The sequence below is a fragment of the Ixodes scapularis genome, unplaced genomic scaffold (assembly GCF_016920785.2).
Source record: "Ixodes scapularis isolate PalLabHiFi unplaced genomic scaffold, ASM1692078v2 PGA_scaffold1__304_contigs__length_218370807, whole genome shotgun sequence".
Lineage (NCBI taxonomy): Eukaryota > Metazoa > Arthropoda > Arachnida > Ixodida > Ixodidae > Ixodes > Ixodes scapularis.
This window is the reverse complement of record NW_024609846.1, coordinates 65,821,195-65,845,772: the sequence shown is the minus strand read 5'-3', so window position 1 is coordinate 65,845,772 and position 24,578 is coordinate 65,821,195. Positions and strand designations below refer to the sequence as shown.

At 48.1% G+C, this 24,578-nt stretch overlaps 1 protein-coding gene across 1 annotated transcript in view; it reads right to left on the bottom strand.

Annotated features, from left to right (window-relative positions):
* Positions 1-810: 810 nt before the first annotated feature.
* The window catches only part of LOC8023782 (A-kinase anchor protein 10, mitochondrial), a 33,182-nt gene continuing 9,414 nt past the window's right edge, over positions 811-24,578 (bottom strand). The window contains exons 6-14 of the mRNA XM_029981225.4: positions 21,926-22,049; positions 20,253-20,386; positions 9,831-9,975; positions 9,632-9,749; positions 8,551-8,743; positions 7,854-7,930; positions 3,608-3,660; positions 2,359-2,478; positions 811-1,218 (exon numbers count right to left, since the gene is read on the bottom strand). Of these exons, the coding sequence (XP_029837085.3) occupies positions 2,380-2,478; positions 3,608-3,660; positions 7,854-7,930; positions 8,551-8,743; positions 9,632-9,749; positions 9,831-9,975; positions 20,253-20,386; positions 21,926-22,049 (943 nt within the window). The 3' untranslated portion in view covers positions 811-1,218; positions 2,359-2,379. The remainder of the gene's footprint in view (positions 1,219-2,358; positions 2,479-3,607; positions 3,661-7,853; positions 7,931-8,550; positions 8,744-9,631; positions 9,750-9,830; positions 9,976-20,252; positions 20,387-21,925; positions 22,050-24,578) is intronic.

The following is a 24,578-nucleotide window of genomic DNA, read 5'->3' as shown; positions in this document are numbered from 1 at the left end:
CGGGCCTATAAAACTGTAGTGGGGAAGCGTAATGACGCATGTTCGAAACGCGAGTCACAAATATTCTATTTTGCTCGCCCGGACGCTGCTCAAAACTTTAGCTAATGGCCTATGCTTCAAAGCAGCGACCTCCGACTCTCGCGCTCGTGGCATTGGTTGCAGGTTGAGCGTTTTTCCCGTTAGCACGTGGGTGTGCTGCAGCAAAGCAAGGTGCGCGGAATCGCGATGTCTGCCCCGCGGCCGCCCCACTGCAAGACACCAGTCCTCGTTGAGAGGCGCACTCAAGAGAGCTAGGACACACCATGAAGGTGAGAAATATTGCGAGACTTTAACTACCGCCAGTGAATACAGAAATCAAATCGAATAATATGTTATTCTAAGTGGCAGTCGAAATATCTGAAAATTCGCACAACCCTACCATAATGGCCAGGCCATGAAATGGGAACGAGTAGGTTAGAATAGTAGTAAAGCGAAAACAAAGTTTGAGAGCAATATAGGTACATATTCCTCCTATTTTGTCGAAGTGTGGCAGAATGAGAACGCTGGAACAGCAATCACATGCCTGCAAAGTAATGTACGTTACATTCAGTAAATTATGTTCAACTAATTCGGGTACTTTTACGGAACACCAAGAATATTTTTTACAGGCTGCTCAACTACACCGAGCTCCAAGGAAAATCCATACCAACAAACAAACACACCCTTGACTAGATCCACATCCCATCAGCCCCAACCGAATATCCTCGTGAAGTAACGACACACACGAGACAAAGTGCAGTTTGAGCACGCCAAGTGAACACCGCAGCACTGTAACTGTAAAAAGAGGTTTATTGTGGTATTTCGAAAAGCACAAGCTACCCACTCTCTTTCCGTACGCACAGAAAAAAAAAAGGATGCCCTTTGTGGCCACAGCACACCCGCTCTGCAAGGAGAGGAGGAGCAGAGGGATAGAGGGAGAGGGGGGCTGCCCTTCCTCCACGGGAGGAGGCTCCTCGTAGTATCACACTGCGTCACCAGCCTCCCTCCTAAACGTTGTCCATTTGCGCTCCGAGACGATGATGCCCCGAAAACTTGGGGCCCCCTGGCGATCGCGGCGGTCCCCGCGATGGGGGCGGTCGAGGCGGGGATTGCACTTCTACACTTTGGGTCCGGCGGGACTTGGCACCGTGTTTGTTTCTTCTTTATACTTTGCGCCGTTGTCTCACAGCATGTGATGCCCTGTTGGAGATGGTGACAGTAAATTCTCGCTGCCCATCTTTTAAGGTTTTTGTGTAAGTATCAACATTGCTTAGGGTGCACTGTTCAAGCGGGCTTACCGCAAAATTATACAACTTGAGAGAAATGAACAATGTACAGTTACAAAATATTAAGATTCCAGACAATCCGAGATAAGCATTACGTAAAACTGAGGAAAACATGTTGGAAAGTGTGTTCACAATTATACTCTCCAAACAATTCCATCTATCAAAACAAAGAGAGGGCAGGGACCATCTGTGTGGCATCTAACATCTTGCAGGGTATTCTGGCAATCATTTCTTCATCAAATAAAATGTAAATATTTTTATAAATATAAATATTTTTATAAATATAAATATATAAATATTTTATCGATGCAGGTTTGATCATTATACATAGTGTAAAGACTGTAAAAACTTTTCTGGTTGGCATCTCCATCAGAGTTGACTCTTAATGTTTGCAATACTAGATACAAATTACCTTTGCTACTTTCAAATTGAGCAGCTTTGATTAAAGCAACAATCCTGCAACAGTCTTGGGGATACTTCGTATTCTTTGACCCAAAAACTACTTCACCTCAAATTTTCAGAAAAAGTGTTTGGAGGGCAATATTTACTTTAATGTACCACCATATTTACACCAATACATATTTCACTGCCTACAAAGAAAGCTCATGCATTTACTTCCCCCGCGCTTTATGTCTAGAAAATGACTGCGATACTATACGAAAGGAGTTTCACTTATAACAAGCTAAAGAAACGTTCTCACACAACATTGCCATCTGCACTACAATGCTCGGCACACCCCTCCACATGGTCACGAGCCAGCATAACTTGCAACTTCTGAAATAAACACTACTTGGATCTTATGATATCCTAGGTCAACTCTGCAGATAACAGTCATGATCTGTGCGTGCACAATGAAAATGTCCTTACCATACTATGTATATGTTACTATCAAGTACTCAATGTCAAGTCATCTCTGTACAAATTGTAAAAAAACAGAAAGAGTAACTCATAGATCTTTTGAGCTGCCTTGATCTTGGCAGCTATTTTGCACTGTTGTAGGGCTGGGGAGAAGTGCCTCTCATAAAATGGTACATGACAGAAAGACCCAGCTTACCTATAACCTAGGTTTGTTGCACTAACCCTTGTCCTCTGAGGCAGGACCTGGACACAAGGTCACATTGCAGATGTCCTTCACTATCATCTCTGCCACCTGCCATGCCAGATCTTCTTCAGTCTGGAGAAGAAACCACCGCAAAATTATTTACAAGGCATACTCCACCAAAAGAGAAAGGCACACCTTTCCTAATTCATTGCATTATGATCACTTAGATACGAGTTTATGTACTCAGGTACGAGATAGAACCCAGAAAAGGCTGAGGCAAGCACTCCGCCCACTCTTTGCATTCTTCTTTTCAATATGAAGATGGCAGTATTGCTTCTAGCATGTACAATTATCTCTCGTCAATATGGACTCTGACCCTATTAATATGAACCACAGACAAAAGTTTTGGGGACATACTCGGTAAACACATGCATTTCTGTCTCGCTATTGAAAACAACTCACATAGGGCACAATTTTTTTTTTTCTTCGTGTGTGTGTGTGTGGGGGGGGGGGAGGGGGGAACGAGGGGATCATACTTACAAGACATCACTATATAAAATATTAATTAAGGGCAAAGGTTTAAACCACATGCAATTACATTAGGGCATCATATGCAACATGGCCATACATATGATTATTTTTATTTTGAACTTCTAAAACAATTTTAGAGATCCTAGAGAGCCTAGCGCAGTGGTTCACAAATGGGGTTCGCAGACCCTTCGGGGTCTGCAAAGGCATTTTAAGGGCCCGCGAAGCCCTGTCTCAGCAGTCAGGCCCAGCAAGGAAAGTTGTCTTTTTTTCAGATTGAGAAGAAACATTCCAATTTTTGGGTAAATTTTCTCGTGTGTATGTCAATGAGAGAACTCTACTTCAAATTACCCATTAGTTATATCCATTTATTAAATCAATATCATAATCAACCGATATCTTTCCCTTTGTCTCACCACGAATAGGGTCCTCCATCATCTCTGCCTATACACAATGGGTCTGCGAAACATCAATGGTTGAGAACCACCGGCCTAGAGCATGGCAAGTCAAACCAGATACTGTGGAAACTGCAAGTACTATAGAAACGTAGCTAGCCAATGTTAGGGACACTAAAATGTGGTCTGAACATGTTTCTGGGAAGTCAATAAGACAACCAATTGAAATGTGGTGAATAGGAAGCTTAAAAACTTACTTCTATCTTAAAATCTCTATGGACACAGTTGCATAAGTGAAGCCAAGTGGGTAGCACCATCAAAACAGGAAATGCACTTGCCTTATCTACATCCCAGTTGACTAGTTTCTTGAAAGCTTTGGTGAGATTAGAGCCTGAAAAAAAACAATATTGTTTAGGCTCCAAGCAAAACTAGTATCAGTGCAAAAGAACTTGACTATACAGTCGAAAATCGCTGTAACAAAGTAGCATCGCGAGCAAAATTTTTTTCTCTATAGCGATATTCGTTATAAAAGTACACACAAAAATTGATGCGCACGTTCCCGCAATTGAGCCCATGCAAGATCATGCACAGCACTAAGATATAAAAACGAGCTATAGTGGGCCTTGAGATCGTTACCCGTCACTAAGCAGAATTAAAAAAAAATAGATCGGAACATGAGATTGTCAATTCGCAACACGAGAAACGACGTTAGCTGGATCTATTATTTCATTTATTTCAAGAGAGACATGATTTTGGGTTGGTGCCTCTTCACCTGGAGCCAACGTGCTACAGCCAACCGCTGCTCGAGCTGAAATCATTGTGCCCTAACAGACACGCCAGACTGAGTGCTTTCGTTTGAAGAAGCTAACCAGACACTCGCAGATATTGTGTCCTCACCATACCTCGGCAAACCTCACTCATGAGGGCCCTCACTCACCCTCACTCACCCTCATCTTCACAGGCGAGGTGAGGGTGAGTGAGTTTCTGAACCAGGAAAATTCATGAGTGTGAGGGTGAGTGAGGGCGGTGAGGGCGGTGAGGGCCGTGAGAGCTGTGAGGGCGGTGAGGGACGTGAGGGCGGTGAGGGCCGTGAGGGCGGTGAGGGATGTGAGGGCGGTGAGGGCCGTGAGGGCTGTGAGGGCGGTGAAGGACGTGAGGGCGGTGAGGGCCGTGAGGGCGGTGAGGGCCGTGAGGGCTGTGAGGGCGGTGAGGGCCGTGAGGGCTGTGAAGGACGTGAGGGCCGTGAGGGCCGTGAGGGCGGTGAGGGCTGTGAAGGACGTGAGGGCCGTGAGGGCCGTGAGGGCGGTGAGGGCGGTGAGGGCGGTGAGGGCCGTGAGGGCGGTGAAGGACGTGAGGGCCGTGAGGGCGGTGAGGGCCGTGAGGGCTGTGAGGGCGGTGAAGGACGTGAGGGCCGTGAGGGCTGTGAGGGCGGTGAGGGCCGTGAGGGCGGTGAGGGCGGTGAGGGCGGTGAGGGACGTGAGGGCTGTGAGGGCGGTGAAGGACGTGAGGGCCGTGAGGGCCGTGAGGGCGGTGAAGGACGTGAGGGCGGTGAGGGACGTGGGAGCCGTGAGGGCCATGAGGGCGGTAAGGGGTATGAGGGCCATGAGTGCGTGAGGGTGGTGAGTGGCGTGAGGGCCATGAGTGCGTGAGCGGTGTGAGGGCGGTGAGTGCGTGAGCGGTGTGAGGGCGGTGAGTGCGTGAGGGGTGTGAGGGCCATGAGTGCGTGAGGGCAGTGACATGAGAGGCGTGAGCGCCGTGAGGGCGGTGAGTGAATGAGGTGTGTGAGGGCCATGAGTGCGTGAGGCGCCCTTCAGATCGAGCATCTTTCTCAGCAATTTTGGTGTGAATGGCAGGTTGTTCTCTAGCTCTCCCTAGATCGACACGAATTGCTGAGATCGGGTCCAGCTCGAAATAAGCAAGCAACTCGGAGCAATTCGAATACGTTTGAAGCAGCTCCATCCAATCAGGGACGCAAAATTTTCACGTGATACCTCGTGCCAGTGATGATGACACCCAAAGACTTGGTTCTGGTCTGAAATCGATCGTTTTTTTGGAAATAAACTGTTTCAGAAAGGTGCCTTAGTATTCTTAACGAGATTTAAATGCATAAAAACACGTTTATAACGCGTAATTGTGTCTAAATAGTGCAAGAAAAATAAAATTTTATGATGACGATGGTAAATTGCAGCAATTGGTTGCTGCGTGTGATCGCGGGCGGCCCGTGTTGCTGGTGTTGCGACGTAAAGTTTCTGGGCGAAATTGCCCCATCTGAAGCTGGCCTGAGTGGCGTGAGGGCCATGAGGCGTGAGGGGTGTGAGGGCCGTAAGGGCGGTGAGGGGCGTGAGAACGGTGAGTAGCGTGAGGGCGGTGAGTGGCGTGAGGGCGGCGAGTGGTGTGAGGGCTATGAGTGCGTGAGGGGCGTGAGGGCGGTGAGTGGTGTGAGGGCTATGAGTGCGTGAGGGCCGTGAGGGCGGTGGGGGCCGTGAGGGCGGTGAGTGGCGTGAGGGCGGTGAGTGGCGTGAGGGCCATGAGTGAGTGAGGGCCGTGAGGGTGGTGAGGTTCAGTGAGGGTGAGTGAAGGGCTGAAGGTGAGTGTGACTGTGAGGATGAGTGAGGGGCTGAAGGTGAGTGTAGCTGTGAGGGTGAGTGAGGGGCTTAGGTGAGTGTGGCTGTGAGGGTGAGGGTGAGTGAGGGCGACCTAAAATGCCGACCTCTGGTCCTCACGTCCTTAAACCATGAGAACAGAGCCCCTTCCACGTCTGGGTGGAGGCAAGGCCTGAGACTATTTTGGTCAAACTTTACGGTGTTGTTTGCATAGCAGTCTTCAATCTTCTTCCTTGCACTCAGGATGGTAGATATCGTGCTTGGTGCAAGCTCGAAGTCCGCAGTGATGTCTTTATTTTTTTTTCGACCGCTGTCCACAGCCCTTGCAAACTTCACTTTTTTTTTTCTCCAGAGAGACGGCTTTCCATATCGTCGCCATTCGCAGCTCCGCTACAAGTGGTGTGGTTGGCTGTTGACTTTAGCCGGAACTGGTTCTTGATGCCTTGCATGAAGGCCAGCAGTGGCACCCCCGCCATTATCTGCTCGGTTCATAGGTGGCGCTACCTCCCGAAAAGCTCATTTTTGCACATTGGGCAATCTGAACTTTCGGAATTTTTCGTTTCTAAATTACTTTTTAAATTTTTTTTCTACTTTTTAATAACTTTCATAGTATTTTACAGCACAAGAAAAGCAGGAATAGACCGATCTCACAAAGCGTTCCACGCATGCGTGACGCCGCCCTAACTGCAGTTCGTAGGAGGCAGACGCCAATTCACGAGATAGCTCATGCCGCCTCGTGCTCTGCTCGTGCAGAGCTCCAGCAGGGTTGTCGCGCGTGCAGAAAGACTACAGCTCCCACGATGCATGTCGGCAGCGATGGAATACTCAAACTAGCTGTGAGATCTGTCTATTGCTTTGCTATAGTTGATAGAGTGTTGGATCTCACAGTTTCGGTTTCGTTATACAGTCAAACCCGTTAATAACAAACAGCAGGAAAAGCTACGATCAGTTCGATATAGCAAGTAGTTCGAAATAGCAAAAACCATTTACAACGAACTTCCACGATGCGTAAGGTGAGAGCTTTTCTTTCTTACTCATCTCTCCACTTCCGCCTTGTAACGTGCTGAAAAGTTTTTTTTTTTTTTTGCATGCATGGAGAGTTTGTTTTTTAGTTTATCTCCCCTTCTGAATCGCTTCCCCTCCTGGGCCAATGCTTTGGGATGAAAAGTTTTTTTTTTGTTTCTGTGTGTGCATGCAGTGCTTTTAGCTTTCTCCCCTTCTGAATCGCTTATCTTCGCTCAATTTGTACGCAACTTGAGCTTTTGGAATTTTCTTTCTTTTCTACTTTTTTTGGGGGAAGGGACAAGCTAGAAGACGACTGTTTGTGCATTTTCGGAAGCCTTCTTGGGGGAAGAAGTGCAATATAGCCAATATGTTGTTCGTTATAAAAAGTACTTTTTACGTGCATTTTTATTTAAATGTTTCGCGAGTTCGATATCGACAATAATTTGATGTACGTGGGTTCGTTCTAAATGGGTTTCACTCTGTAACTAGAACTCCCATCCAAATAAAGCCTGACCAATCAAACTTCGTGATTAGTTTGCTATATCCAATAATATGTTAACAGTGTCTGTTATAAAGAGATTCAACTGTATAACATAAAAAAAAAAAAATTTACATTTTAAATATTGAAATCCTAACACAGGAGTTATTCAACTACTTTAACAAAAATTCGGTTAGAACATAAAAGTGTGCTACCCAGCATTACACCCCACTCCTGCCCTTTGTGAGGTCATGGAAATAGTGGTGATTGAAGCAATCAAGAAATAGTGAATAAGAAATAAAATAAAAGCACAAGTCCGTGGTGGAAGCAGGAGGCATCTCCCTTTAGGTAGCCAACAGTAGTCACTCACTTCTTTCACCAGAAGCCCATGCACAACTGCTTGTTCCTCAGACTAGAAATACTTTTCCCCAACAAAATTTGCAGGTCCACAAAGCAGTGAGGGAGCAGCAGGTGTTTTAAAGGAACAGGGTGGTTCACCTGATTTCCTGTCAGGTTCAGGCTCAAACTCCGTTGTGACCTTGCCCAGGTGGTTCACATGCGCCATCTGAAGTTTCCTAGAAACACAGTGAAGCAAAATGTTCTCACACAGAATGTGTTGTAGGGCTGGTCTCCAAGCCTAGAGCATCACTTAATGATGTCATAAAAAAAATGAAGTACAGCCGGCCGGGTATCTCTACAAAAAATACTGCCTCTTGCCAGAAATTGAAACCCAAACCTTTTCCATTGTAGTCCAACGCTGTACAGCTGCGACAGCAGTGTCACCTGACAATTTCCCATGTCAGGTGATGTCGTTTCATGTGGTCATGTGACCCACAGACACACTGACTATGTGACCCCTAACCACCTATGATGTTCGAGATCACAAGCCACCACAGCTGCACCGAAGAGCATCTGTGATGGCTTGAGGTACTTTGCTCATCTTGATTCATCTAGTGAAGCTTTGCACTTAGAGGAAGAAAAGCATTTGACATATCCTAGCGAAGGTTCGAGCGCTCACCTAAGCAAAGTGATGGACTCTTAATGTGCCACCAAGGCCTCAATTATGCCACACCCGCCACATCGACTCTCGGTTAGAGGGTTAGGCTGCAGGCAACTCGGCCAAGACTCGAACCCGCCGACCTGGTGTCCCTATTTCGGCACGCCACCCCACACCTCAAGGAAAGACGTGGCTCACCCCGCGAGGCTCCTCTTCCAAAGGGAGTCCGGGTTGAACTGTCCAGTGTCAATCTTCATGTCGCTGCCCTCGATGTTCCTCAAAATGCGGCGGGCGCCACTCACGGGTGTGCCGGGCTGCTTGCCGTCCATGGCCAACAGCGTGTTGGTCGTCTGGGAGGCCAGGGACAGGTCGCTGCTACTGCTGTCACTCCCTGAAACAATGAAGTTTGCATGCCTTTACCACCGCCCGTCATCACGGACCGAACTGAGATAAAGAACACAAAACTCATCAACATTCAAGGCGTTCAAATTGTTACCGGAGCTTCATCCAAAATCAGAAAATCTGGATGACAATGAAATGTCTCATATTAATGGGGGCTTCACAATGGTTGCCAATGTCACACTAAGCCAATCTGCCAATACTCAGTCAATTCCAACTGAGGCCAAGACGGCTACTGGGCTGGATGGTTGTTCGTCCTTAATATACTACACAATAAAAAAAAAAGATGGGCAAGAGAGAACAGAGAGAAAAGGTAGACAGGACACAGCATATTTTAGTAGGATGAATTCCAATGAAAAAGGACTTGAGCAATCTGAGAAGCACTGCATCCATGCATAAAGTGGCAAAACGTGACAGTTCATCAAAATGGTCTCTAGTGAAATTTCGAGCCAGAAGGGTTACATAAAAGTGCCTACAGGAAATGAGTCAAGCAGCACTAAGGTTTCTGGGTTTCTGAAAAACTTGCATTATACTAGTGCTTTACAGCTTGCAGTGGGGACAGTGTACACCGATACATTCAACCATTTCTCCTTAGTGCTATGCACACTTGACGTTCTTATGTTGTACAGTAGTGCCTTAACAGAATAAAGCAACAATCTTCTAAATGGAGAAAACTAATGCAAAAAAGGGCCAAGGCTGGAAGGCAGAAAAGGGCAAGTAAAAAAAAGAAGAGACAGAAACAGCACACTTCAATGCTGAGGGTCCCTGCATACTACCCCAATGGCACACAATCCCACATCGCTTTCAACACCATGATCCCACCCCCACAAAGGTAGCGTACAAGGCGAAAAAAAAAAAAAAGCTGCTGCAGAATGCTTACCAGATCGCTTTTTACGTCTCATACAGTCTGTGTCACTGTTGGCAGTCTGGATCGTGACAATGCACTCGGAGATGTACTTGACATACAGCTGACTGGAGAGGAATTGCTTCAGGTGGTTCTGCAGGCATGTACAAAGAAAAAAAAAAGAAAAACAGTTCATGGAAGCTTAGGTCTTTTGTGACAGTTCAGAGGTCCATACCTTCTCCAAGTGCTGCATGAGGATCATGACGGGCTTCTCGAAACAGGAGGGCAATGGACCTTCTTCTTGACAGATGTTCATCTCCACTTCAAGTCGTACGGCATCACTGAACCCAAGCGATGTGGTGGCCTGCAGTGAAAAGTACCTGGCAAAAAAGCGGTAAAAGAACAATTCAGTGATGTGATTGGCCTAAGCCGTTTTGGAGCACCTTTTGGAGCAGCCAAAACAGTGTTTTGGAGCAGCAAAAGTGGCCTTTGGAGCAGCCAGAACAGTGTTTTGGAGCAGCAAAAGTGGCCTTTGAAGCAGCCAAAACAGTGTTTCGGAGCAGCAAAAGTGGCCTTTGGAGCAGCGAAAACAGTGTTTTGGAGCAGCAAAAGTGGCCTTTGAAGCAGCCAAAACAGTGTTTCGGAGCAGCAAAAAGTGGTTTTTGGTGCAGATTTTGTTTTATAAAAATAAAAAACAAAATATTTGTTTTAAGTGCTGGACAAAGGAAGGCACTTTGCTCGCCACAATAATCAAATTATAGTCAAGTTAGACGACCTGGGAGTCTTTCAAGTTGTTTACTGAAATGGCAATGACACAACATTTTTTTGCAACGCTTCAGTTAAATGACATATATATATATATGTACCCGCTATAGATAAATAAGAACCAAATTGCACACACTAAATTTATTTGAAAACGACCAGCTTAGCAGTAAATATGAAAGCATAAACTTCACTGGTTATATAATATAATAAATTGAAGCAGTATCCAACTGATGAAACACGTAACTACTGCAATGCAATACGAAACTGTACACATGAAAAAGGTGCAGTGCGACTGGTGGGTGCTTTTCCTTTTGCTTGTTGAAACTTTCTGCAAGGCTGCTGCACGTCTCGCTTAGCTTTCGGCAAGTAATGAATGTCCATTTTCAATGTCTTTAAAGAGACGTTGAGACATCCCACAAGTGTACAGTGCTGTAGGCGTTGCCGAGCAATTCAAAAACGTCTCCCACCGTTTCACTGGTTCCCGACATGCCAGATTTTCGTCAGAAGCAAGCAAATGTAAAGCAATGGATTGCAAGCGTCCCGGCTGGTACCTCTGTCGTGCAATCATGTTCGCATGCACGTGAGGGCAACTTCGGCAGCTTGCAGTTGCACGCGCTTCGTTATGCGAGCGGAGACGGCTGTTCGATCGAAATCGAAACTCAGCCACTCCGCTCCGTCGCCATCTGGTCCCCAAAATTGTATGCAAAATGTAACAATCCAGAATAAAAAAAAAAAGAAAAACAGTCCAGCGGCGCGTGCTTGCCAGGCCAGTATGCGAGGCACAAGCTAAGTTAAAAGGTTAAAAAGCGCAAACAAAACAAAGACAATAAAACTAAAAAAAACAAACAAAAAAAAAACCTGAGCGCATTAATGCAAGACATCGCGAGTCAGGGTCAAAACGTTCTTGGAGCGCTTTGTGCAACAACTGAACTCAAGATAAACAAGCGCGCTGTGCGGGTTCAGCGTGCAGGCATTGCCTTCTGTTGCTTTAGCTAACTTGTCTTAAACTTTCTTTTGCGACAGACTTTTCACGTACCGGTGTCCCTCTCAAAGGAAATCCGACCGCGAGAAACCTAGGTAAACAGTACTTCGACACAACAATCTTTGAGCTAGAGGGATTTTTGTAATACCGTTTAATTTAAACAAGGACAAGATTGCTGATTACCCTGTAGCGGTCCTTACGTTTCATTTTAGAAAGCGCCATATCTGCAGCAATGTGTGGACGGGAACACCCGACGTCATAACCACGGCGACTGGTAGGCAGGGATAAAAGATAGTTTTGCCACGGCCGTTTCTTTCAGAAGCGAGTGCTTCAGATTACAAGTAACTCCCAATCCGCAAAAACGTGGTTTCGTTTTACAACATGACGGCATGGCTGGTACGCTTGCATCTATCGTTAAAATATTTTCAAGAGGATGCGAGACGAGACCCACGAGAGCGCGAAATGAGGAACGGCGGGAAAAACCATGCTAGACCGGATGGACGATTGATACAGCCTACTTTCTGTCGGGCGGTCGCTTGCGCCACCTAGCTCACGGATGCTCAATTACGGTACTCAGTTTAGTTTCGGTTTTGAAAGGCGACCGAAATTGGTCCTTTGGCGCAGGCTTGGTGCAGATTACCCATATTTCGGCGAAATGTAGCAGGATGTAGCAGGGTTAGCCCCTTGGCGCAGTTTGGCGCAATTGGCGCAGCAATCACATCACTGACAATTGGACAATTGAGCTAGGACTGTCGAGCAAGAGGAAGCTGGCTTAATTGAGCATGTGCAGCTGGGTGCAATATAGTAAACCCAGAGGCTAGCTGTGCTACATAACAATGATACGGCATGCAATAACCATAATTTGCATGCAAGCAGAAAAACCCAGTTGAAGAAAAAAAAAAGTTTTTTTTTGTTGTTACAAAACATGGCTGGCAGACTATGAATCAAAGGAAGGCCATCAGCCAAGTATATTTCCCCGTTGTTGCTAAGGTAATGAGTATCATCATCCAAGACACACCCATTAAATTGCCAATCAGTCTAAGCTCGTTATAACAGACCTTCATTTTGACCAAGATTTCGGTATGTTGTAAGAGGAGTATGTTGTATGCAGATATGAAGTTGAATCAATGGTATGGGGAGGAAAACCAACTGAACTTCACGAATCGGTATGTTATATCCAAATGTCTGTTGTAACCAGGTCTGTTGTAATGAGCGTAGACTGCAATATCCTGCCATTTATTTTTCTCATTAATTACTTAACAAAACACCATACCCAGTTCTTGTCTGGGGAGTATGACATTAGATGACCTTCTGTATCTGCTGCAGGCACAAAATCAATTAAGTGCTTATACCTAGCCTTGATATTAACATAAACCCCTTTATTTTCTATTTACACTAAACTCTCGATCAAAGTGGAGTGCTTCACAACTTTGTGTGCTATTTAACTCAAAATTATTCAAGCAATGTCACGACTATATTCACTTTTCAAATTTAAATTCTGCTAATTGCACCATCCAATTGAAGTTTAACACTGTTCCAACATTCCGTGCACGCCATAATACCCCCAAAAACTTGACAGGCATGCAAACCTGAATGGGCGAAATCTGTCCCCTGTTGTCCACCTTCCATTACCCCATTGGTTGCAAAAGACATCAAGAGCAGGAGCCTAACCCTCCTCGGTCGCAGCTGTCTAACACCCCAATCAGACGGGCTAATTCAGTGCACTTCGCCTTTAGTGTGCCTCACTGCTTCTTTCTGAAGAACACCCTTGGCTTCAAGTGAGTTTGATAAACTCACTTCACTCTATCGAGTGCATGGCCTTGATAGCAGTTTTGACCAAAAACGTGGCATAAATGTTTTTACAAGAAGAATTAGAAATTCGTCAAAGAAAAGACAGAAAGGAGTGTCACTGAAAAAAAAAAATAGTGGGGCTCACACACTTGTGACTTCTTAGAGCCGAGTGCCTGAAAACCTCTTGAAAACTCTTGCGACGAGAGGACACACTGGCACCACCTATTGGGTAGCAGTGGAACACTGGGCTGCCCCATATATTTTCAACTTCTTTCGTCCATCACTCTTTCTTCCTTGGCTTGAAAAGCTTTTGTCAATGTTATGAACAAACATTTTCCATAAGTAACAACATTTGACCTTGCAAATATCGCCAAACCTTCGCTCTAGCGAAATGCAGTCTCCAGGGTTACCACATAGATGGCGCCAGCGTGTTCTCTCGTCGTAAGAGATTTTAAGAGGTTTTAAGGCGCTCGGTTCCAAGGAGTCGCAGGTGTGTGAACGGGCCTTTAGCCTTACAGTTTAGGCTGATCTGTACCAAGATTAGCGCCGTAGTGAATAGGTAAAAGGCGACAACTAAGTCAGTCAATCCAATGCTGTCTTGGTTAGCATAGGAGGAGAGAGCCTACATTTGTTTCAGTATGTAGGTGTTTGAGTCAACACAATAATCATGATCTAATAAGGCAATGCCAGGGCCTCCTTGTAGACCTCCATGGGATGAAGCAGAGCGCCAAGGTTGGATCTTCTTTATCGTGCCTTGCGATGATTGATCAAAATCACTCAATTGGCATAAAGATTGCTTATTCGTTTGAAGTTGATTTGCAACGTGTCTTCATTAAATATACAAAATATTGCTGAGACATTTATTCCTTTACTCTAATATTTTATATGCCTAGTAGTACTTTGCCCATCGTTATTGGCATCATTTCTGAGTGACACAAATTTTTCCCATGTGGCACCGGAACACTTGAAGTGACATTCGGTAAGGTGAAGTGCACTCGGTCGAAGTGGACTAAACTAGCCTGTCTGACAGGGGTATTAGCGGTCTCCCTACGTCTGTCCACCCTTGTGCAAAGTATTTGAAAATCTTCATTATTTATTATTATTATTATGTATTATTACAGCTACAAAGTCAACTTCATGCAACTATTCAACCAGGGTGATCAGACCTCCCGTTTTCAAAGCGACAGCCTCGTTTTAGAGTAATGCAGATTCTTGGGCAAGTTGGTACTGAAACTTGGAGAACATAATAGCGCTTCACGACAGGGACGAAGAGTAGGAACGAGACAACACAATGCGCATTGTGTTGTCTCGTTCCTACTCTTCGTCCCTGTCGTGAAGCGCTATTATGTTCTTGTTTTAGAGGTTCATTTCTGCCCTCCCGTCACTTTATCTCAATGAAGCTTCATGTAGCCCTTTTTGTTTAAATTTCAGAACTCACATAGGGTAGTTGCTGTAGTGTTGTTTGTTACCGTTAGGTGTCGCTTTTAACACGACTAACACTATTCTAACATACTATCATAGAGGGCGCCGCCTCACTGTTACGTTTGTATATATTCCGTGAATAAAGACTGCCGTGGGTCTTTGCCCATCCGGCCCAGCTGACTCTGTCTGGTCCCGGTCTCTACATGGTGTCAGAAGTGGTTCGCTAGGCTGCCTCCTACGGCAGCGGCCGCGGCGAAGTTCGGAGACCATGGCTACAGGCAAGCCGGCGGGGTCCGGGGCGGGACCCGTAACAGTGGGCGTGCCAAGCCTACGCCCGCCGCCGCAGTTTGACTTCGGTAACCCCGGAGCATGGCGACAGTGGCGGCAGCAATTTGAAGACTACTGCTACGCATCAGGCCTCTACGCCGCCAGTGACGAAGTTCGTGTGCGGACACTGCTGTACTGCATGGGACCCAAGGCGCGCGACATCCTGAGCTCGCTGCAAGTGGAAGAGGCGGACTTCAGCGAATTCAACCACATCGCCGAAAAGTTCGACGGCTATTTTATCCATCCCGCCAACGAACTGTACAAAAGTGCACGCTTTCATCGGCGCGTCCAACAAGCCGGTGAGTCGGCCGACTCTTTTTTCACGGTTTTGGGAAACTTCGTAAAAAAATGCAACTATCCTTCGCGGGAAGTGGAGGAGCATTTGATACGGGACCGCTTCGTGGTCGGTCTTCGAGATGTCAAGTTGTCAGACAGGCTTTGTCGCAATCCGAGACTGACACTCGAAGAAGCCCTGATTCAAGTACGTCAGGCTGAAGATGCCGAGAGGGAGCGGAGGATTCGCGATTCTACCGGAGCCTCGGCGGCATCTGCCGAAGCGAAGGCGATAAGCATCGACGCGGCGAGAGTCACGGGGAACCGCCCACCAAAAACAGCGCGCAACGTTTCCGTAGGGAATGCGGGTTCTTCGCCGTGCGGGTTCTGCGGACGTGACTTTCATCCGCGTTCCGAGTGTCCTGCAAGCCGAGCACTCTGCAGCAAATGCCACAAGAAGGGCCACTTCGCAGCGGTATGTCGCTCCGGAACAAAGCTCGAGAGGCACAGCAAGAGGCTCGCGTCGGTTGAGCTGGGTGCCGTCAGTTCGGACGGCAGCACTCGGGCGAAGTTCGTCGAGGTGAAAGTCGACGGGATGCCACCAAGTTTCAAGGTCGACAGCGGGGCCGAAGTCACGGTCATCCCCAGCACATTTTCTGGGATTCCGGCGCGGCTCGAGCCGCCGGACGGACAGCTGACCGGTCCAGCGGACCAGCCTTTGGATGTTCTCGGGGCGTTCGTCGCCACGCTTGAATGGAAGAACAAGACGACCAGGCAGAAGCTCTATGTGGTCCGGTCCCAGGTTGTTCCGCTCCTGGGATTTCCGGGTATCCAGGCGCTCGGCGTGGTCAAGCTCGTCGAGCCGGTGGCAGCCGTCCAGCAGGGAAGGAACGATACTTCGCCGACGGGGTTGTTCCAAGGGTTGGGTGAGCTCAAAGAAGAGTACATCATCCGCCTTCAGCCCGATGCGATTCCTTTCTCGCTTCACGTTCCAAGAAGAGTTCCTATCCCCTTGCGCGACGTTGTGAAAACGGAGTTGGACAAAATGGAAGCCCAGGGCGTCATCCGGCGGGTGTCGAATCCTACGCCGTGGTGCGCGGGAATGGTCGTCGTGCCCAAGCCGTCCGGCGCCTACCGCATCTGCGTCGACCTCACGAGGCTGAACAAGGTGGTGCTTCGAGAGCGCCATATCCTTCCGACGGTAGACCAGGTCTTGGGACTTCTTGGTGAAGCTCGAGTTTTTTCGAAGCTGGACGCTACATCCAGTTTCCATCAAGTGAAGTTTGCCGAAGACTGCCAGGAACTCACGACGTTTATAACCCCGTTCGGGCGTTACTGTTTCCGCCGGTTGCCCTTCGGGATTACGTCGGCGCCAGAGTTTTTCCAGCGCCAAATGAGTTACATCCTCGAGGGTCAAGATGGCGTCGTCAACATGATAGACGATGTCCTCATCTTCGGCCGGGATAGCGCGGAACACGATCGCCGACTGGCGGAAGTCTTGGATCGTCTGGCGAGGGCAGGGCTGACTTTGAACAAGGCCAAATGCAAGTTTGGCGTCACAAGCGTCGGTTTCCTTGGCGTGATCGTGAGCGGAAACGGAATTGCACCAGATCCGCAGAAGGTGGCAGCCGTGCAGCGTATGGAACCGCCGGTCGACGTCGGGGGCGTGCGCCGGATCTTGGGCATGGTCAACCATGTGGGGAGGTTTCTGCCACATCTCTCCGACGTTACAGCACCAATCCGCGAGCTACTGAACAAGCGGAGTGTTTGGCTCTGGGGTCCAAGCCAGCAAGCGGCATTCCAGAGACTGAAAGACATGATTTCTTCAGACGTCTGCATGGCCAACTACCACCCAGAACACCCAACCATCATATCTGCGGATTCCAGCTCGTTTGGACTTGGGGCAGTTTTGCTGCAGGACCAGCCAACGGGTGAACGCCGAGCCGTGGCTTTCGCATCCCGGGCACTCACGCCAACCGAGCAGAGGTATAGTCAAACCGAAAAAGAGGCCCTGGCGGTTGTTTGGGCCGTACAACGCTTCGACGAGTACGTCAGAGGTCTGCGATTCACCGTGGAGACAGACCACCAGCCTTTGACAGCCCTACTGGGAGAAATGGACGTGAACGTTTTGCCTCCAAGGATCCAGCGCCTGAGGATCAAGCTCATGAGGTACCAGTACAGGATCTTTTATGTTCCCGGAAAGCTGTTGGCTACGGCCGACACTCTGTCCAGGGCCCCATTGACATCAGCCGTAGAAGCGAGCTCCGTGGAGCTTTACGTGCAGAACGTCATCCATTCCATCCAGGAAGGTTCTCCAGTCAGCCCCGAAGATGTCCGTCGGCATCAAGCATCAGACGGCGAGTGCGTAACGCTGGAGAAGTTCTGCAACCACGGCTGGCCTCAAAGGAACAAGCTTCCCAGCCATGTCATCAAGTACTGGAATTTCCGTGGGGAGCTGAGCGTCTGCGAGGGTCTGCTTCTCAAGGGTGGCCGTCTAGTGATCCCAGCAGCTCTGCAACCCGAAGTTTTACAGTTGATCCATGAAGGACACCAGGGGGTGAACAGGTGTAAGGCGCGGGCCCGAGACTCGGTTTGGTGGCCACATGTTGGACAGCAGATCGAGGCCATGGTGCAAACGTGCGACCGCTGTGCATCTACCAGGACGCAACGAGCGGAACCCCTGCTGCCAACGCCTCCGGTGGACCTGCCATGGAAACAGGTGGGAGCGGATTTGTTTCATCTGGACGGGCAGGATTTTCTTTTACTTGTGGACTACCACTCTCGTTACCCAGAAGTGGTAACATTAAGAAGTACATCAAGCTAGGCTGTGATTGCAGCGGTCAAGAGTTCCATGGCTCGCTTCGGTACACCGGAAGTACTAAGAAGCGACAACGGGCCACAGTTTTCTTCACATGACTTCGCAAGTTTCGCAAGAGACTATGGTTTTCAGCATATCACTAGTAGCCCCGGCTACCCCCAATCGAATGGGGAGGTGGAGCGCGCTGTGAGAACCATTAAGGACCTTTTCCGCAAGAGTGACGATGTCTTTTTGGCACTGTTGTCATACCGGAACACCCCAGGCGTTTCAGGTTTCAGCCCGGCGCAACTGCTGATGGGGCGGCGTATGCGTTCTCGGATGCCGAGGGCCAAGGAGAAGCTGCGTCCTGAGGTGCCGGCCCTGGGTGCCTTCCAAGAGAGGGACAGTGCGGCGAGGCGGCAGCAGGCAGTGGACTTCAACCGTCGCCATGGTGTGCAGGTGCTTCGAGACCTCTCACCTGGAGAGGAGGTCTGGGTAACCGATGCTCAGTGCTCTGCTCGGGTGCTCAACAGTGCGCAGCGTCCACGTTCCTATGTCGTGGAAACTCAACGGGGCATGCTACAGCGAAACCGGCGACACCTGGTGCCTTACGGTGCTCACGCTCCTGGGGCTCCAGTTCCTGGGGAGCCTGTGGCTGGTTCTGCAGTTCCTGGGGAGCCGGTTGCTGATCCTCCGATTCCCGAGGAGGCTTTTGCTGGTCTTCCAGCCCCGCCTTCAGAGACGCCGGCTGAGCCGCAACAGCGACGATCGGCAGCGACTAGTGCAAACCCATGGGTGAACGGAAGTTCGACATCAGGGGACTTCAGGCAGCACGAGCATCGCTACACAAGATCAGGGCGACGGGTTATTCCGCCTGTGAGACTGGACTTGTGATTGTTGTCGGTCTAGTTAAGAGAAGGGCATCCTTCTGGAAGGGGGGATGTAGTGTTCTTTGTTACCGTCAGGTGTCGCTCTTAACACGACTAACACTATTCTAACATACTATCATAGAGGGCGCCGCCTCACTGTTACGTTTGTATATATTCCGTGAATAAAGACTGCCGTGGGTCTTTGCCCATCCGGCCCAGCTGACTCTGTCTGGTCCCGGTCTCTACAGTTGCTGCTACAGATGTAGTTTATAAAAACACACTATAAAAACTCTTGCAGAATACATATTTTAGGTCTTCCTGCAATTGCATCTGCCAACACAACTTCATTGCAACCAGAGGGGATCTTTTCTATATTATTAATTTTGGCATGCTTTACCTGGCAGTGTTTCCTCCCAATTGCATAAAAATGAGGAAGAAAAGCACTAATAATTTAGTGCACAGAAAATAAAAAAAATTGTAGTGGATTAGCTAGGCTATGCCAGGATATACGTAGCCTAAGCTTCGGTTCAGCTGGTTATTCTTAGCTTTCCTGGTTGTCTAGGATTAGCTTGATTATCATGCTTACTGCTGCTTCAATGACACACACACAGTATACGCATTATGTGACTACTTCGGGATCCGATGAATTAAGCTCCTCCGCTCTTCTTATTGCGAAGGAGGTGCCGTGTAACCGAGCTTTCGGTTGCACGTCAAAAGATCCCCAGGTGGTCCAAATTAATCCTCAGTCCACCGCTGGGGCGTGCCAGATGCCCGTCGTTGGTTTGGCCAGCTGTGCGCCGTGTTGTTATGTATCACGCAACCAAGCTGCCGCCCAGAACAACCGACAGCGCGAGCCATGATCTCAAGTGGGTGCATGCGCGCGGCGCGTGCATCGGGGACTGACCTAGGCGCCATACCAGTCCTGCTTGTTCCATCACTGCTCCTCGCGTATGCGCAGCACGGCTCTCCAGGAGCCACGCGAAACTGCTCAACCTCAACCAGTGTAGCTTACGCTACAAAAATAGCTTTTAAGTTCAACTGAACAGTAGCAGAGCTCTTCCTTCTGTCTTGCTTCCCCTTTTCCCCATCTCCCACCCCCATGCCCCATGTCCCGTTTTCTACTCCGAGGATTACAGTAACCCTAATATACCCTTCTCAAAAGAGTGCGCCATCTAGCGGCTGCGGTGCCAATCATTCAAGTCTGCCCCTGTTTGCACACATGCACCCGAGCATGAGTTGGACAGGAGTGCTGTAGCAGTGCTCGGCGAGGAGTCTGATCCAATTGCCTGCTTCGTGTCCGATAAATGGGGGCTGCCCGTGTTGCGCGATAGGGTTCTGAAAAGGGTCCATTCTAACGCTATATCGCTTCAAGTTTACCCACGTCGTGTGCTCGGAAATACTTTGCATGACCCCGAGGAGATGAATGCTCACTTGTCGTAGATGACCATGGCATCCTCCTGTGCCTGCTGCCCATCGTAGTGACCCTCAGCCAACAGGTGGTTCCGGAAGTTGTCCGCCATTAACAAGAAGTCTACCAGGTGCCTGGACTGCTCCTGTTCCATGTACTGGAACAAGACGAGAACCAAGAACGTTGGATTTATTTATTCCCGGATAAAAACAGTAACTCCCCCTTTTTACAACAGCCATCAACTAGACTTGCAACAGGACTACAGTCGCCGACCGATTATTCGGACTTTGCAGGGACCGAAAAAACGCCCGAATAATAGAGCAGCCCCAAAAATCAGCAGATTGAAAAACTTGCTTTTATTACTTCGAAGTGGGCTTAAAAAAGCTGTAAATAGTGTCTTGCTTCAGGTTACGCCTGCATGCCTTGTTTTAGGTTACGCCTCCGTTTGCGTTCGGCAACTTTCTGTAAGCTTGAGAACCGCTGCCTTCCTTTCTAGCCCTACAGTCAAGTACTTCCTCCGCTCCTTAACGACATACTGATGATGATGATGTGCAGCTAAATGGAAAAAAAGGGCTAGCATTGTGACGATTTTGTCCGAAGAATCAAACTTTCGGACTTCAAGCTGTCCGAAACATTGGTCGTGAATATGCACTACAGTTGAACCTTGATTTAACGAAACCCAATTTTACGAATTTCCTGATGTAACGAACAAATTCGGATTCCCCGCACAGCCTATGCGCGATGTCTCCCTTCCTCGATTTTACAAAGTTCCCGATTTAACGAAATAATTAGCGAATCCCGGTGACTTCGTTAAATCGAGGTTCAACTGTACTTCTATGGGGTAAGTCACGGTTCCGCCTTTAGGTCCGAAACATAGAACAAGTCCGAATTATCGGAGTCCGAAAAAACGGTCGGCGACAGTAGTACAGTCAAAACCGTTTATAACGAACAGCAAGAAACGCTACGATCAGTTCGATATAGCAAGTAGTTCGATATAGCAATAATAGTTTACAACAAACTTCCACGATGCGTTCGTTGTAAGAAAAGAGCCTTTTCTTTCTTTCTCATCTCTTCACTTCCGCCTTGTAACAACGCGCTGGAAAACTTTTTTTTTTGCATACATGCAGTGTTTTTTTTTTTCTTTCTTTTAGCTGATCTCCTTTTTTAAATCGCTTCTCTTCGTGGGCAAACGTATTGGGATGAGAAGTTTTTTTCTTCTGCGCATGAGTGCAGTGTGTATTTTTTCCCAGCTTTCTCCCCTTCTGAATCGCTTCTCTTCGCTCACTTGTTGTTGCAACTAGAGCTTTTGGAATTTTCTTTCTTTCCTACTTCTTTTTTTGGGGGAAAGTAGACACTAGAAGACGATTGTTTGCGCGTTTTTGGAAGCCTTCGCTGGGGGAAAAAGTTCGATATAACCAATATGTTGTTCGTTATAAAAAAGTATTTTTTCCATGCATTTTTATTTAAATTTTTTGTGAGTTCGATATTGACAATAATTCGCTGTACGTGGGTTTGTTCTAAATGGGTTTCACTATAGAGGCGCTTTCCAAATTTTACAGCTTTTGGCATGTAGACAGCTTGTAATAAAAAAAAAAAAGAAGGTGGCCTAACTAGGAATTGTGTTATGATACTTGCACACGGCCACCACGTGCTCTTAGCAGTCGAAATGATCAGTTAGCTGGAATCTCAGCATTACCTCCATGAAGTAGAAGAGTGCAGAGTCATTGTAGAGGATGTCAGCGAGAGAAACATTCCCACTGGTCAGGACATCCACTTGATGCTTGCAGTTGTAGGAGCTCCTCAAGAATATGGGAAAGACACTGCAAGAGGAAGGCATTTTAGCAACTTGGAAGCATTAGAAATTTACAATGTGCTCACTTTTGGCCATGGTGTGCTAAACATGCTGATCCCTATGTTGGTGTGCCTTTAACAACGCCCAGCAGATGCCAAAAATACCATATCTGAGAGCCAAACTAAATCATCCATTTACCTTTGCACAATAGTTCAGCACTCAATACTTTTCAAAATGATTGTTGCACAGCATCCAGTATCATCTCGTGTTCACCTTCTTATTGATTGTGATGATATATTTGAAGGATCAGACACAAATACTCTATTATCATCATTTGGTAAGGCCCAACACTCCAGACATCATCATTTAGTGAGGCCCAACAGTCTACCGCATTTACTTGCATAATTTGCATCCACACGTAATTTGTGCACTCCTAACTTAAGGCCCAGATTTCCACAAAAAAAATGACCGCATCTCCACGAGGTGAGTGATGATTGCGGCGAAGCTCTGGTGGTGCTTGTCTGCGCAGACGCTGAGCCGCAGCATGCCGAGCCTTTCGTTCGTTTTCATCCATGTCAGAAAAAGAATGTGTGGTATGGAACGTGGTTATTTAAGGCGGTGGACTAGAAATTCATTGGGGTCTCCCCGCACAGGTTTGAATCCTGTCGACTGCGCCAACATTTTTCCTTTTTTCATCATTCTCTTTTTGCTCTACACGAGCACGTGAGCATGTGAGCATGTGAGCTCACGAGCACGATCACGAGCGCAAGCACCAGCAAGACTGATGTGAGCACGGACACCGGACGGACAAGGCTAGACCCTAAAAACGCCCCTAATAAACTACTTGCTCGTGTATTTTGCGCACCCTGCACCGTTCTGCGCCAGCTCGCCAACCGTTTCTCCAGACGCCCCAAGGCGCGCGAGCTATAAGCTGCGGAAGTTTCGCGCGACCACGGGAGGAGTGAGAGGCGAGAGTGAGAGAAAAATGCAACTCTGCGCTTCTCTGCGAAAGCTACGGGACGCGCGCTTGTGCGCCACTGGCTCAATGCTGCGAGGTGGTAGGCCTGCAAGGGAGCATGAACTCACGCTGAGATTCCCGGATGTGGGAACTGTCGTGCGTGTCTGTGTGTCGTGTGGTGTGCGCTTGCGGTCATGTGGAGTGGCGGTGGCGCGAAGTCTGCGACATCTGCGAAGCCAAAGCGCATGCTTCCCGTTGTTCGGATTGTGTGGCTCAAGTATGACGCCGTCAACGGTTTTCTCGACGATTGCTCTTCCGATGGGTTACAATAACTATACAGCGAAGTTGAAGCTCCTCGTGATCAAGTTTGCTGAGGAAAATGGAAACCGCGCTGCTACCAGGCAGTTTAAGGTGAGCGAGAGCCACTTACGTTATTGGCGAAGACAGAAGTCGCAACTGGCAAGTGCAAGACCGGGAAGAAAAGAGTTTTGGGGGCCGAAACGGAGGGAACTTTCCTGCTGCTGAAGATGAACTGCTACAGTATTTTCGTGATCACAGGTCGGCTGGTCACGCCGTGTCATGCGAGATGCTACAGTTTCAAGCAAGAAAGATTGCACAAGAAAAAAGTATCTCGGCTGCAACGTTCAAGGCTAGCAGAGGATGGGTGACACGCTTCATGAGATGCCACCACTTGTCTTTGAGACGACGGACGACTCTCTGCCAGCGTTTGCCCGAAGACTATGAAGAGAAGGTGTTGGCATTTCATCGATTCGTGATCGCGTAGCGGAAAACGGAGAACTTGATTATGTCCCAGATCGGGAATGCGGATCAAACGCCGCTGACCTTCGATATGCCACCTAACACTACAGTAAGCGAAAGAGGTGTCTCAGCTGTTCCTGTAAGAACAACCGGCTGTGAGAAGCAACGCTGCACTGTCATGCTGGCGGTAACTGCTGATGGGCGAAAGCTCCCGCCTTTCGTCATTTTTAAGCGCAAGACTTATGCCAAAAGTGAAACTGCAAGGTCGGATACACATCCGTGTCCATGAAAATGATGGATGAATGAAGCTTTAATGTAAGACTGGATTGAAACTGTTTGGGGAAAACGACCAGGCGCTCTGTTGCAACTGCCATCGCTGCTGGTACTGGACAGCTTCAGGGGTCACCTTGTCGACAGCGTGAAGCAAAAGTTGCGAGACACAAAAACGAATCTTGTTGTCCTCCCGGGAGGTCTAACATCAGTTCTACAGCCCTTGGATATGTCAATCAACAAACTGTTCAAAGACTATGTGCGCAAACACTATGTAGAATGGATGGCCAGCGGAGAACACAGGCTCACTCCCAGTGGAAGGATAGAGACTAGAGGCCCCCCTTGGAAACTGTCTGCGAGTAGGTTCTAACAGTGTGGGACATGGTCTCTCCCAGCATTGTCGAGTAGAGCTTCAAGAAGACGGGACTATCAAACGCGCTCGACGGAACTGAAGACGATGCTATTTGGAACGCGAGTGATGACGACAACCACGACGATCGCAGCCATGGTACCGAGTGCGAGAGCTCCACCAGCGACTCAAAGTGAACAAAGCAGGTGCATTTCGTAAAA